Source organism: Lepidochelys kempii, chromosome 8 (assembly GCF_965140285.1).
Source record: "Lepidochelys kempii isolate rLepKem1 chromosome 8, rLepKem1.hap1, whole genome shotgun sequence".
In the NCBI taxonomy this organism is placed as follows: domain Eukaryota; kingdom Metazoa; phylum Chordata; order Testudines; family Cheloniidae; genus Lepidochelys; species Lepidochelys kempii.
Genome location: NC_136387.1, coordinates 1,798,037 through 1,810,520, shown reverse-complemented (window position 1 = coordinate 1,810,520; position 12,484 = coordinate 1,798,037). Strand labels below are relative to the sequence as shown.

Genomic DNA, 12,484 nt, shown 5'->3' with positions numbered 1-12,484 from the left:
CACCCCCGCTGGCTGAGGCGGCCCGCCCGTGCTTTGGGGGGGCTGAGCCCCTTCCCCCCTCCCCTTCCCCGTGCGCTCCGCAGGTCCCAGGGAGGGGGCGGGTCTCCAGGCAGCTCCGCGCTCAACCCATCGCGGGCGAAACTTCAGCCAGCCCCGGCGCCGCAGCCCGCCAGCGCCGTGAACCCGCGGCTCCCCCGGCCGCCTCCAGCCGCCTCTGCCTCCCGTCCCGCGCCCGGGGAGCGCTGCCCCGCGGGCCGCCCGTGCCCCGCGGAGGGCGGGCGGCGGCTGTTTGCAGGCGGGGCGCGGGGTGGCTCGGACTCCGGCAGCGCGCACTCCGCCCGGCCCCGCCGGCCGCCAGCGCAGCCTCCCCGCCCGGCGTCCAGGTTCGTACCGCCCTTTGTCCGCCCGCTTCTCCTCCTTCCCGCGGCCCGGCCTCCTGCCCGCCTAGGCCCCGCTCCGCGCCCCGGCCTGCCGCCGCCGCGGGCTTCAGCACCGCGGGCGCGGACAGCTCCCTGCGCCCCGGGCGCGCCCCGCCTCGCCAGCCAGCGGGGCGAGATCCCCCGCGGGGACCGGCCCCGGCCCCGGCCCCGGCCCCGGCCCCGGCCCCCGGCCTCTTCCGCAGCAGCAGCCCCGCAGCGGCGGCGGGAAGGGGCCTGCTCGGTCCGGGTTGGGGCCCGGCTCCCCCGTGCCCCCAGCCCGCAGGGCTCCCCGCGCCGGCTCGGGGCTGCTCTCCGGCTACCCCGGGGCGCAGCAGCCCCCCAGTCAGGGCGCGGATCTCCCTGCCTCCGTTCCCGGCGCCTCTTCACAGCAGGGCGGGTTATTGTGTGTGTGTGTGTGAGCCTTTAATTAGCCCATGGCTCCCGAGCCTGCAGGGCCCTGGAGCTGAAACAATGAATAAAAGGGGCTCCCGCCCACCGCCCTCTTATGTAAGCAAGGTGAAGAATAGCGGCGAGCGGAGGACGAGCTGCGTCCTGGGGGTGGGGGGAGATGATGCGGGATTCCCCCAGGAACCCGCCCTCCACCCCCAGGGCAGCACCGCTGCTTCCTCCCCCTGCAGCCAGGGCTTGCTTACGGGCCTGCTTCCAGCAGGATTGCAGACCCAAGAACAGGGAAAGCAGGGGAAATCTTTGTCCGCTCCATGCAAAGAGGCCTGGGGCACTGCAGAGCCGCGAGGGGATGCTCCCCCCACCCCCCCAAAAAAAAAACCCTCCTGAAACTAGGTGTGGGGCTATGGAGGGATGGCTCCTGCTGCCCGCAATGAAGCCAGGTGTATGCACTGCGAGGTGGAAGGGGCCCAGGCAGGCAATGGGGCTGTCCCATGGCTAAGGAAAGGAAAGTGCAATTCAAATGTCCTATTGCAATTAGAAGGGGTTGCTGGCAAAGGCCATCTGATGAATGGCTCTTGCCAAGCCAAGAACAGGCAGGCCATGATAAGATCGTGGCCCGATAGAAAGCCCATTGGGCTGAATAGACAGACTCCCACTGAAGTCAGTGTGGTTTGCATTAGGCCTTTACACACTGGGGAAGTGCAGCTGGGGGCTCTCTACACACTTCCGGCATTTCTAAAAACCAGGTCCCTCGTGAGCAGAGCAGTCAAAGGGAAGCGAGTCGTCTGTCCCCTGCTCCATCACATGTCTCCCATCACTGCTCGGGTTCTTGGCACAGGCATCTACAGTTCCTTGGCCCAGCCAGTCCGTCCTAAACACCCCGCTGATGGACCTCGCACCTTACAAGACGTCTCCACTGGCCCTGTTCTTAGGCGGTTCCCTGGTATGCAGACTATATTCTCCTTTTCCTTAGTTCACCCCATTTCTCTTAGTGCTATCTCGCTGACCCGCCCGCCCTCCTGTGCCTCCCATGGTATTCCTCTCCCTCCTTATTTAACATCTTATTTAGACACTCATCCTGCCCCTCCACTGTCCGTCTCCTAGCCAAGCTGCAGCTGTTTAGCCCTTTTAAGCTTTTGTACCTCACGAACCAGTCCATCCAAACCCCTAATCATTTCCATTGCATTTCCCCCAGTCCCCTCTGTGAAGTGAGGAGCGGGGTGCACAGTGGGAGCCAAGTCGCAGCATCTGCTCTTAGAAGCAGGTTTTGTGAACACAAAGTGCTTTAGGCAGGTGAGCTGCCCACCTAACGCACGTGAGAAGGCCCATCAGTATTGGTGGGCTGACTTGCGTGAATAAGGCAACCAGGATTTGGCTCTGAGTTTCAGAATGGGTGGCCTGGGGAGGGCGCCTGATGCTGGGTTTTTCAGAGCTATCTGCTGGAGCTTAAGACGTAAGGTGCAGGCTGTTAACGCAGGTTAAAAGAAGGAGTTGGGTTGGCGGGGCATCAGCCCATTCCCGCTTGCAGAACAGTGCATGGCTACGAACAGAGATCAGCCCCGTACTGTACACCAGCAGCATCTCAGTGCTAAGCCCTGCTGTAAGATTTGAACTCGTGTGTGTTGAAAGCTTGCTCAGAGTGCTATCCCCGGGGTAGCTGGGCCAGTGCTGGAATCCAGAGGCTCATTTACCTGTGTAGCAGAGGCCGGAGAAAGTTCATTGAAGACAGATTGACACATAACAACATGTTTCAAAGTCAGCCTTGGCTGGGGCTGAGCGTTTGTTTCTTCGATTGCCTTATGGGATAGCATTAGTATTGAAATGATCCCAACTAGTCACAGCTATTAACACCTCCCAGAGGGGGATGAGAAATGCAGTTCACGCCTTAACTACTCCTGGTGTTGATTTGGAGCCCCCGGCAGCCACACTGATCGAGCAGACCCAGTGCTCTTTGTCAAGGATCTCTACACAGGGAAGGAAAAGAAATGACATCACAGTTTCAAATCATGAGAAGCCTCAGCGGAGATCAGGGCTCCCGTGTGGCAGGAATGGTGGGCAGACTAAGAGACAGTCCAAAGAGCTCCCAGTTTAAACAGACAAAGGCAGGAGACAAATACAGGTGAAGGGACTTGCCCAAGGCATGCAGCAGGTCAGTGGCAGGAGTAGAGGTCAGGTCCTCTGATCCCCAGGCCAGTGCCTAGCCACAAGGCCAGACTGCCTCCAGGGAACTTTTCTGTATTCTACTATTCTGTAGAAAGCAGCAAAACGTTCAGGAGGAACCAACCCCTTCAATTTCTTGTTGCAATGCGTTATTTTGTGTTACCGCCGTGAGCTCCTCAAGCAGGGATTGTGTCTAGCTTGATGTTTGCACAGCGCCTAGCGCATCCAGGTCCTTGTCCTCAGCAGGTCTCCTGGGTGCTACCACGTTATCAATATGAAATAAGAATGAAGGTGACTTGGGATTCTTATCAGCCAGACGGATCACTTAGCTTCCTCCTCTCATTTCATAGTGTATAGACAACACAAACCTTTTTAAGAAGAAAAAAAAAACCCTGAGAACTTCAGGTACAAGCAGGGGTTTAAAGTCAGAGTTATCAGCACAGATGAGAAGTCAGGCAAATGGAATGACTGCTCCCGGAAGTGTCCTTGGGAGAGACGCAGGGAGCTGAAAGGATATTTGTCTTTGCTGCTTCATGTCCCTTTTGTTGGCTTTTTAAAAGTGCCCAGCATTGGCCTACCTCTGTTCCCATTGAACTCAGTGCAGCTGCACTGATATGGTGAGTGCCAGCAGCGGGGCAGCTGTTCAGAGCATCCGCACAGTTTGGAATTTTCATTAGTAATGGAAACTGCCTCTGTGCCACCCACTTTCCTTGATCTATATGTTGCCCGACACCCGAGAGAGGGGAAATCCTAGCCTGACTCCCGGGCACTTCATTGCCTGGGAGTCTCTCAGATGAGACCTTACCCCGTAGCTTTGGTCTGCTGTCTGTGGCCGTTCATGATCCCAGGGCACGTTTTCATATGACTTGCTGCTGGCCAATTGTCTTTGTCCAAAATTTCATCTCCCTGCCATTGCTGCACTGCGAATTTTATGGTTGCTGCTCGGCCCCAGAGGTGGCTGCATTTAAGCGGTGCTGAATGTACAAAGTTTATAAAGTGCTTTGAGATCCCTCCAGACGAAAGGGACTAGAGAAATGTGATAGGTTCGTATAAACGCATGCACCCTATCACAAATGCCTGTGAGAACTGTTTGACCGTCTCTCTGACACTCTCCATTCAGCCCCTTGACATCAAAGCCCGGCTGCAAATGGGGGCAGATTTCAGGCCCCGGATGGGCTGGATATGGGGCGGGCAGATGGTGTGTTTTAATTGGAAGCCATTTCCCCAGAACTTAGCTGATCTGTGACCCTCTTTCCCACACCCGAACGCTCCGGCTGTTGTGGAACTCAAAGCTGCTGCTGCCGCGCTGGGAGAGCTTTGTTCTGCCGCCGGGGGAAGCGTTTTGTGGAGATGATTGGCACGAAAGACCCTGTGCAAAGTTTTCCTGCCTGTGTGGTTCGTGCGCCTCTTTTCCTTGCTCACATCTTCCTGAGCGGCAGTTTTTTAAAAATGCAGAGGTTTTAAAAGACAAACGCGCCCTGCTTTGAAGCGCAGATGCCCTGGGGGCGGGAAGAGGCCGCAGCCAGCAGGTCCCTAGGGACAATGAAAGGAGCCTAGGAGGGAGGTAGCATCTTCTGTATCATGGCTCCATACACAGTAATTTGACCTCCTGCAGATGAAAGTCCAGGGAGCTGCAATGGAGTCTTCTCAGTAACCAAATCCCTGGCTGTGCCTGGCTCGTTAGTGGTGTCTCCTGCCTGTGGGAGTGTAACACCTCTTCCCTGCTCCTTAGTGCTTTTAAAAGTGCGGCCTCCTATCCATTAGCACCATTGCTCCTCTGAAGTAGCTTTTGAGACGTGTTTTCCCTCTGCTCCCTTGGGTCATTTGTTTATCTACAATTTGCTGAATCTCCCTCCGTCCCCCGTTTGGGGAGAAGACTGTTGCTGTATTACAGATGAATATTTCATTTCCCGGGGAACCTGGCTAACCCTGTGGAAACATCGGCCTGGCCCCCCACTCTGGGCATTTGCTGTTTCTCTGCCCTCTTTCGGCTGCTTTGAGTTGCTAAAAGCCAGTGTTTTGCCCTGGGAGATTTCTGCATAGCATTCAGGGAACCAGTTGGTGGGTGATGTCACAGTGCGTTGCTGCGGTAATGGCGGTGATGTTGGTAGGACACAGTGATGATGCGCTTTTGCAACAAAGCGATGAAGGAAGAGAGGAACCAGCTCCGGATTGGTCTTGGAGACCCACAAACTCCTCCCCTTTTCCTTAAAGCTGACTTTCGTCCTGGCTGAAGGTGGCGGATTGCCAGCCCTGGCGACTGAGTCCCGTTGTTTGTCCCCAACCCAGGCAGCACCAGGGCGAGGTTCACCCCCCCCACCTCCCAGGAATCTACCTTGGCTCAGCCCTGGAAGGGCCTTTTCTGGGGTGAAAGGGGCAACGGGGGACTCCCTCACCCATTCTGTTCTTGGCCTCTTAGCTGCTTCTGCCAGAGAGGGGGCCAGCCACTTCCATCCCGGAGTCCCCATCAGCGCCCCCTCTTCATCCCATTAAGGGCTCCCTTCCTGGCCAAGGCATCCCATGTGAATGGGCTCCCTGCAGTTCTCCCTGTCCGCACTCCCCACCATGAACCCCGACAGGCCACAGCCTCCCTTCTCGTCAGCTGAGTGTGACTCATTTCCATTCCCATCAGCACCTGCTGCCCCTCCCCACCCATCTCCCCATCAGCCAGAGTCCCACCTGGATAACGTAAGATCCTCTCTCAAGGGACTGAGCACCGTATCTGCAGTGCCTACAGCCCTGCCACCCCAGGGAGCCTGTGAAAGCAACAGCCCATAGACACCTTGGGGCTGAAAACCCTGCTCCAGGACCCACTATCCCATTTACGTGAAGACACCTACCACTTTCCTGGTGCTAAAAAGCCCATCAGCACTGGCAGGCGTTTAATGCGGCTCTGTCACCGTGCAGAGCAAAGGCTGCTGTGACGGTGCAGGTCCCCGGGGCCATGCAGTCATGCTGCTCTTACCGCTCGTGGGCTGCTGCTCGGTGCTTGTGCATATTGTCACTCAGCAGAAAAGGGGCCAGCGGCTTCTGGGTCACTTACACTCCAGGGCCGAGTTCCTAGTGATCTAAGGCACCTCCGTTTTGGGGGCCCATGGGGCCTGGCGCACGACAAAGGGGTCTGATCCTCAGAGAGCGCTGAGCATCTGCCCTTGGGAAATCAAGCCCCGCTAAGCAGTTTCACTGGCGATACATGAATGCGTAGGCCGAGGCTCCTCGCTTATCACTGGCTGCAGCAGATGGCCCCTTTGGTGTCTTGAGTCTCTCCATCCCCTCTACCAGGGAGCTGCCCTGCAGAGAGCTTGGCCTTGCTTCTTAGCGTCATGTCATAACAAATGTCACACAGATAGGAGCAGACACAAAATGATTGCCCCAAATACCTGCTCTGATCTGCCGTGGCTGTGCCAGCCGGAGACATTGTCAACCCCCTGATTTAGTCCTTGTGCCAACAGAGCTTCCCCCCGGGCCTAGCCTCCTGCCTGTTGTCATGGAGCCACAAGATCTGTGCTATGCCCCAGCTTTTAAACAGTCCCTTGGAGGAGCCCCAGCTGTGGAGCAGACCCCCAAGGGGTCCCACTCTTCCTTCAGGGTAGGCCTCATGGCCTCACCATCTCAGACTGAGCCGCCTCCTGCTTCACCCCATGAGCTCTGACCCACAAGCCCAAGTGAGACAGGCCCCCAGGCAGAGATTGTTACACTCTTTGGGCACCTCAACAAGTGTCTGTAGTGGCAACAGGCAGCGGCTTCAATACACAGGAGGGTTTATGAGTCAGCTGGAAGGCAGCACTGGAAGTGTAGGTTAGCACAGAGAAATACAGGTGAGGACAGAGTCCAGCTGGCCAAACCAGAGCAACTCGCCAGCCACGCTGCAGGAGACTCTAATGCAGGCTCCGTCCCGTTGTCAGACCAAGGTGAGAGCAGTCGAGCCTCTTCCAAAAGCCCACTCTGATGCCGGTGCCCTGACACCTCCCAGTCTGGCATCCGCTCACCTTCCCTCCTGAGAGGTGGGGAAACCTCCTTCCTCTCGGTCCTTGGTTGCTAGGCGTCAGTGTTCTGCCCCTCGTGGTTTTCGGTGTCTTCTCGGGTTTTCCATTGCTCTGGGTGGGCCTCCGCCAGTGCTGCAATGACCCATTCGGACCTCCCCAGACAATTAGTGACACCCCCACCCCATGTCCCTTGCACTTCCCCACAAGCAAATTCAGGCCAGGTCTACGCTCAAGTTATTGCTCCGGGGTGTGAAAAATCCCGACCGCTGAGCCACGGAGCGGTACTGACCTAACCCCCCAGGTGGCCAGCACTGTGTCAGTAGGAGGGCTTCTCCTGTCGCCATAGCAACCGCCTCTCGGGGGGTGCCTTAGCTACCCGGACAGGAGAGCTCTCTCCTGCCGGCATAGGAGCTTCTTCACCTAGCCACTGCAGTGTTTGCCCCGTGACACACACACAGGATTCATAAAAAGTAGTACCAAAAAATTCCCATTTTGTCGCACCTGTCTCCCACTGCTTGTCACAAACGCCTCTTCTTCTTTGGCTGTCCCTCGATGCGAGGATGGAGTCTGCCAAGGGGGTTCATTGCTGGGTTTTTAAGTGGCTGAGGAGCTCAATTCGTGCCCTGCAGATTTTCCCACAGAAGTGACAGGTGTAATCTTGGAGGAGACATAGTTGATGGCTGGAGCATTGTGCCCTTTCTTTCCTCCTCTGTTGCGTCTCGGTCTCATGAGCACGTCTGTTCTCCTCAAAGTGAGCTGTGGCTTGGAGTCTGGTGCGGGGCCACCATGTTCTGTTCTGCCCCGAGTCCTCCCAGAGTGTTGGGCTGATGCTTCCCTTCGTCAGATGTACTTTCTGTACGTCTTTGAAACTCTTCCGCTGCCCTCCGCGAGCCCTTCTTCCCTGACTTAATGGAGAGAAGAGCACTTGCTTCGGGAGGCATACGTACACAGCGGCCAGCCCAGCGGAGTTGGTGTTTCATGACCTGCGCTTCTGTACTGCTGATGTTGGCTGCAGAGAGAACGCGGATGTTAGTGCGTCGGTCTCCCCAGCTGATCCCGAGAATCCTCCTGAGGCAACGCTGCTGGAACCACTCCAGCCTCTTGAGATGTCCTCCAAAGGTTACCCAGGTCTCACACCCACAGAGAAGGGTGGGCATGACAACTGCCTTGTAAACCAGGATCTTGGTGCCTGTTTGTAGATCCCTATCAGTGAAGACTCGTCTTCCTGTCACAAACACTGAAAAGCCCTAAGGAAATTCACAGACTAAAATCTGCATGAAGTTGGCATTAGAGTTGGAAGGACCCATCAGTGACATACAGGGGGTTGTTTTTATTTTTTAAAAAGCAACAACATTCTTGTTATTTTTTTAAACTAACAAGAATGTTATTATTTCAAAAATGATGTTTAGAAAGCCAGGAAAGTCAGAGTTAATATTAAATGTCAAAGAAACCCAAGCATTTGAGAGTTTGTAAATACATGGTTAAAGCGCCCAAACGGATTTAACTCTGCCCTAGGGAGAACCAGAAATGGGGTGAAACCCAAGGCCATCACGAAAGATTGTTTCTCTTCATCACTGAGAGAAAAGCCAGGCTGCTTTCTGCTCAACCATAGCATGGTTGTGGTGGCTTTTTACCAATCCCTGCTCAGCCGTGTCGCCTCCTGACAGCCATCCTTCCTTACACATCAGTCAGGTCCCCGGTGCCACCAGTTAGACAATTGTAATTGGACACAGAACTAGTAATAACAGCAAATGCAATTCTCCTAGGTCCAGGCCATTAAATTAGAGAATTTAACCAGAGAAGAGCAAAGTCTGTGCAGTGATCCAGCATCATTCCTAGTGCTCGCCATGGGGGATATTTGGGCCAGGGCAGGGAGATCCCCAGTTGCAATGGGAGACAGTGGGACTTACAGCCAGGCAGCTTACCTAGCTTGAAACTGGTGAAGCAAACCCAGTGCCGAGCTCCCAGTGCTGGGCACCCTTCATAGAGTCTGGAAACGCTCTAAGAGCTGGGGGGGTGCCCCTTCTCAGTGCCCCGCCCACAAGCTGTGCAATGCTGCAGCTCTTGTAACATGCAGGGCATGGCTCGGTCCCGGAGAAAGCGGAGGGTGAGCAGAGGTGAGGTTGGCAGCGGTGCCATCCCTGCAAGAGCAGCCACCCTGCCACGGTGAGGATGCGCTGCCCCTTCTTCAAGGCCTCGGAGAAAGCCCTTGGTCCAGAACTCACCCGGTCTTCCAAGGAGTCTGAAAGGGAGCAATGCGGGGCGGGGCGGCCACTGTTACTGCCGGGGCCGAGCGGGGAGGGCAGCCATCTGAACACAGCCGCTCCAGATTTCAAAGGCTCTGCTTCCTTCGGAATGGAATCTGAACTCCAGCGTTCTCCACTTCCTGCTATTTTGTAGACCTGCCGGGCTCTAGGCTTTAACTCCGGCTTAGCAGAGTGCTCTGGGCTGGGGACTTTCCCTCAGAGAGAGGGAGAGAGAGTGGGGTGGGGGCGGGGGCTCCTGGCAGTAGATCCCTAACATAGGGAAAGCCAAGTTCCCATCTCTAGGAAGGCACGGATATGGACCTAGGAGAAGGAGGGGGCTCAACATAAACTGGGGGGGGGTCCACCAAAAGTCGGGGCCCTGTGCCTGGTAGGGTGGCTGAGGCAGAGAGGCTGGAGGGGGGCGGCTTTGGGAAATAACGAGATGCCATCCTGAGGGAGACAGCACGAATTGGGAGCCACATGTGCTCTGCAGCCTGCTGCTGTACCTGGGGCCGCTTTGCACACAGTGTGAATTACATTCTTGCCGTGGTGTGGGGCTGACGGATCCGTCCCAGAGATGGAGGGTCGGGAGAAGCTGCTCAGCTCCCCTACTCTGGCCTCCTCTTCTCTCCTCTCTAGGGCACAGGCTGCCCCTGACATGCTCTGCCCCAGCGAGGAGCCATCGTGTTAGTGCCCCGAAGACAAACGGACGCCTGGCTGGAGAGACACGGAAAGGTAGGCACGGCAGCTGCCCCAGTCCCCTGTGTGCTCCCCTGCACCACATGCAACTCTCCGGCCTGTCGCTGGCAACTTGCTCGCGCTCCCTCGGGCTCGGGGGAACCAGCCAGCTCCTGAGCCATCCTTCTCCCTGCAAACATTGTTCCCAGTAATGAACCAACAAGCACAAATGCCAGGAAGCGAGGTGCAGTCGTCTGCCAGGGCGAGCGCAGTGCCCCAGGGGCTGGCGGGAACCGCAGAGCTCAGCAAGAAAACAACAAAGCAGGCGTCCCGGCCAAAATCAGTGCTCGGCCTCTGGGCCCCTAGGAATCCTGGGCTTCCTTCTCCTCTCCTGGTGATGGAACCTCACCCCAGAATTAGAGTGTTTTCTATTCGCGCAGCACGAGGGCTGGTCAGAAAGGGGGGGGGGGGTTCCCCTGGACATTTTTGACTGTTTATTGAAAACCCCCAAACTGAAATATTTGGGGCCCAAAACTGCTGAAAACCAAAAACGAAACAAAACTAAAGGGGGGAAGGGCAGTTTTCTGACATAGTCAGTGATTTTCAAGGGAAGTGAAACTGAGAGCTGCAGAGGAAGGTCTAAGAACCCACCCCAGCAGAGGGGGATAACCTGCCCTCATTCAGGTCTCCAAGAGTTGAAGAATGACACCCCCGAAGCAGGTGATCTAATCACCCTACCAGGATGCTTGTTGTCCTGCATTGTGATACCCATAGAAACGGCCAGTCCCTTTTGGGATCTTGTTAAGTTCTTGGCCTCCAGTGAGCTCGGCATTTACCTGCCTGCCTTCCCCTTCCCTTGTACGTGGGTCTCCCTTTCTCCATCTAGGTATGGTACTGTGCCCATCATTGTAGTATCTGACCATCCCTCCCATGGTCCTGCTACTGCCTTTGCAAACTGTGCCATTCCTCCCACACCATTCTGCTCCCGCGGCCCCCATGTACCTGGTATTTAGCAGGCGCCATTCCCCGAGTATCTGAGAACACAACCCTTTGTGTATTTCTCCTGGCACCCCCCAAGGGTCCGGCCTTGCTATCATCCCCATTTCCACAGAAGTCGAGAAAGACTAAGGGCTGGATGTTTGGTTCCTAACGTCAGCTTAGGTTCCTAACTTCCACTGATTCCCATAGCAGTTAGGCTCCGGGCCGCAAGCTAGCACGCTGAGCATTGGGCCAGCCTTCCTTGCCGTGCAGCTGGCAGCCTGGGGCCAGTCCTCCTGGCAGACTTGCCATGCCTTGTCATGTGGCGGAAGCCATCCTGAGGGGGCTCTGTGCTACCTGCACTGCCCGTGGGGGAAAACACTGGCAGGACATGGCTTCTGGTGGCATCAAAACCAAAGTGTGTCCCAACCCAAAGCTCAGCTCCCAGCGTTCAGCTCAGACGGTCACTCAGATTCAGGGACAGTTCTCTGACAGAGCAGGGGGGTTGGCCCGGGATAAGACAAGAAGGGCCTGGCAGTGACCATTCCTGGCTCTGCTGGCAATTTGCCATATGATCCCCAGCAAGTCACTGCCCGTCTTTCTGCACCTCCATTTCGTCACCTGTAAAACAGGGACAATTGCAGCAGCCCCGCGAGGTTCCCCCAAGGCTGAGGCGGAAGCTGGCCAGGGCATGTGGCGGCCCCATTACCATTTGGGTGCCCACTGGCAACGAAAATCGAGCAGAAACCGTGCATCCGCCTCCCAGCAGGACAGTCTCCGCCTGAGTTATGAGTAGTGTTTGCAAAGTGAGCGAGGTCAACCGGGCACTTTATCCCCATCCATACCCGAGGAGCCTTCTGGATTGTTGCTTTCCCACAGATCTCAAAGCCTTGCTGTTGATGTCGGTGGGTGTTTGAAGCATCTCAGAGCTGTTCTGGGGACCGGAGGGGTAGGACGGGGGGTGGGAGAGGAGCTCTGCAGTGCAAGGTCTCCAGAGAAACCCTTTGTCTGATGCAGAGCGATAACTAAGTGGCTCCTGGTATTCTGCTCACAGCTCCTTCTCTGACTCCCCTGCAAGGCTTTGTGCATGTGAGCGCCTGCCATAAATATTGATGGGCTGGCCGAGGGGTAAGTGTGCATTTATATACCACATTAGGTAGGTAAATGCCATAAGAACCTGCTGTGTGGGTAGAATCATAGAATATCAGGGTTGGAAGGGACCTCAGGAGGTCATCTAGTCCAACCCCCTGCTCAAAGCAGGACCAATCCCCAATTAATAGGAGGTAGAATCTCCTTCCTTAGAAGTTTTTAAGGTCAGGCTTGACAAAGCCCTGGCTGGGATGATTTAATTGGGGTAAGGCCAGGAGAAGCCATGGCATTGGTGCTAGCATCGGGGCTGAAAGTGTTACGGCTCTTTAATGGAAAAGGGAATTTATACCGTGGGGGGAGGAATAAGGAAAGAACCTAGAAGAAATCTGCAAAGTCAGAAACCCGTTAAGAGAATCATCCGTATCTGCAGCAATTCCAGATACACAGCCTGAGCTTAGCAGGGACTTTCAGAGATAAATATCTGCTCAGAGAACCCACTTCCTGTGCAGCAAAGCCCAGG

The 12,484-nt window shown here is 55.9% G+C and overlaps 1 protein-coding gene across 3 annotated transcripts in view; it reads left to right on the top strand.

Annotated features, from left to right (window-relative positions):
- The first annotated feature begins 276 nt into the window (after positions 1-276).
- The window catches only part of CPLX2 (complexin 2), a 72,634-nt gene continuing 60,426 nt past the window's right edge, over positions 277-12,484 (top strand). Inside the window, exons 1-2 of one of the 3 annotated variants that reach the window (XM_073355175.2) lie at positions 277-383; positions 9,859-9,954. Coding sequence is in view for 1 of the 3 variants with exons in the window: in XM_073355178.2 (XP_073211279.1) it covers positions 1,632-1,770; positions 9,859-9,954 (235 nt within the window). In the remaining 2 variants the exon portion in view is untranslated. Of the gene's footprint in view, positions 384-1,590; positions 1,771-9,858; positions 9,955-12,484 lie in introns of those variants that run through there. The other 2 variants (XM_073355178.2, XM_073355176.2) reach the window with 2 other exon arrangements.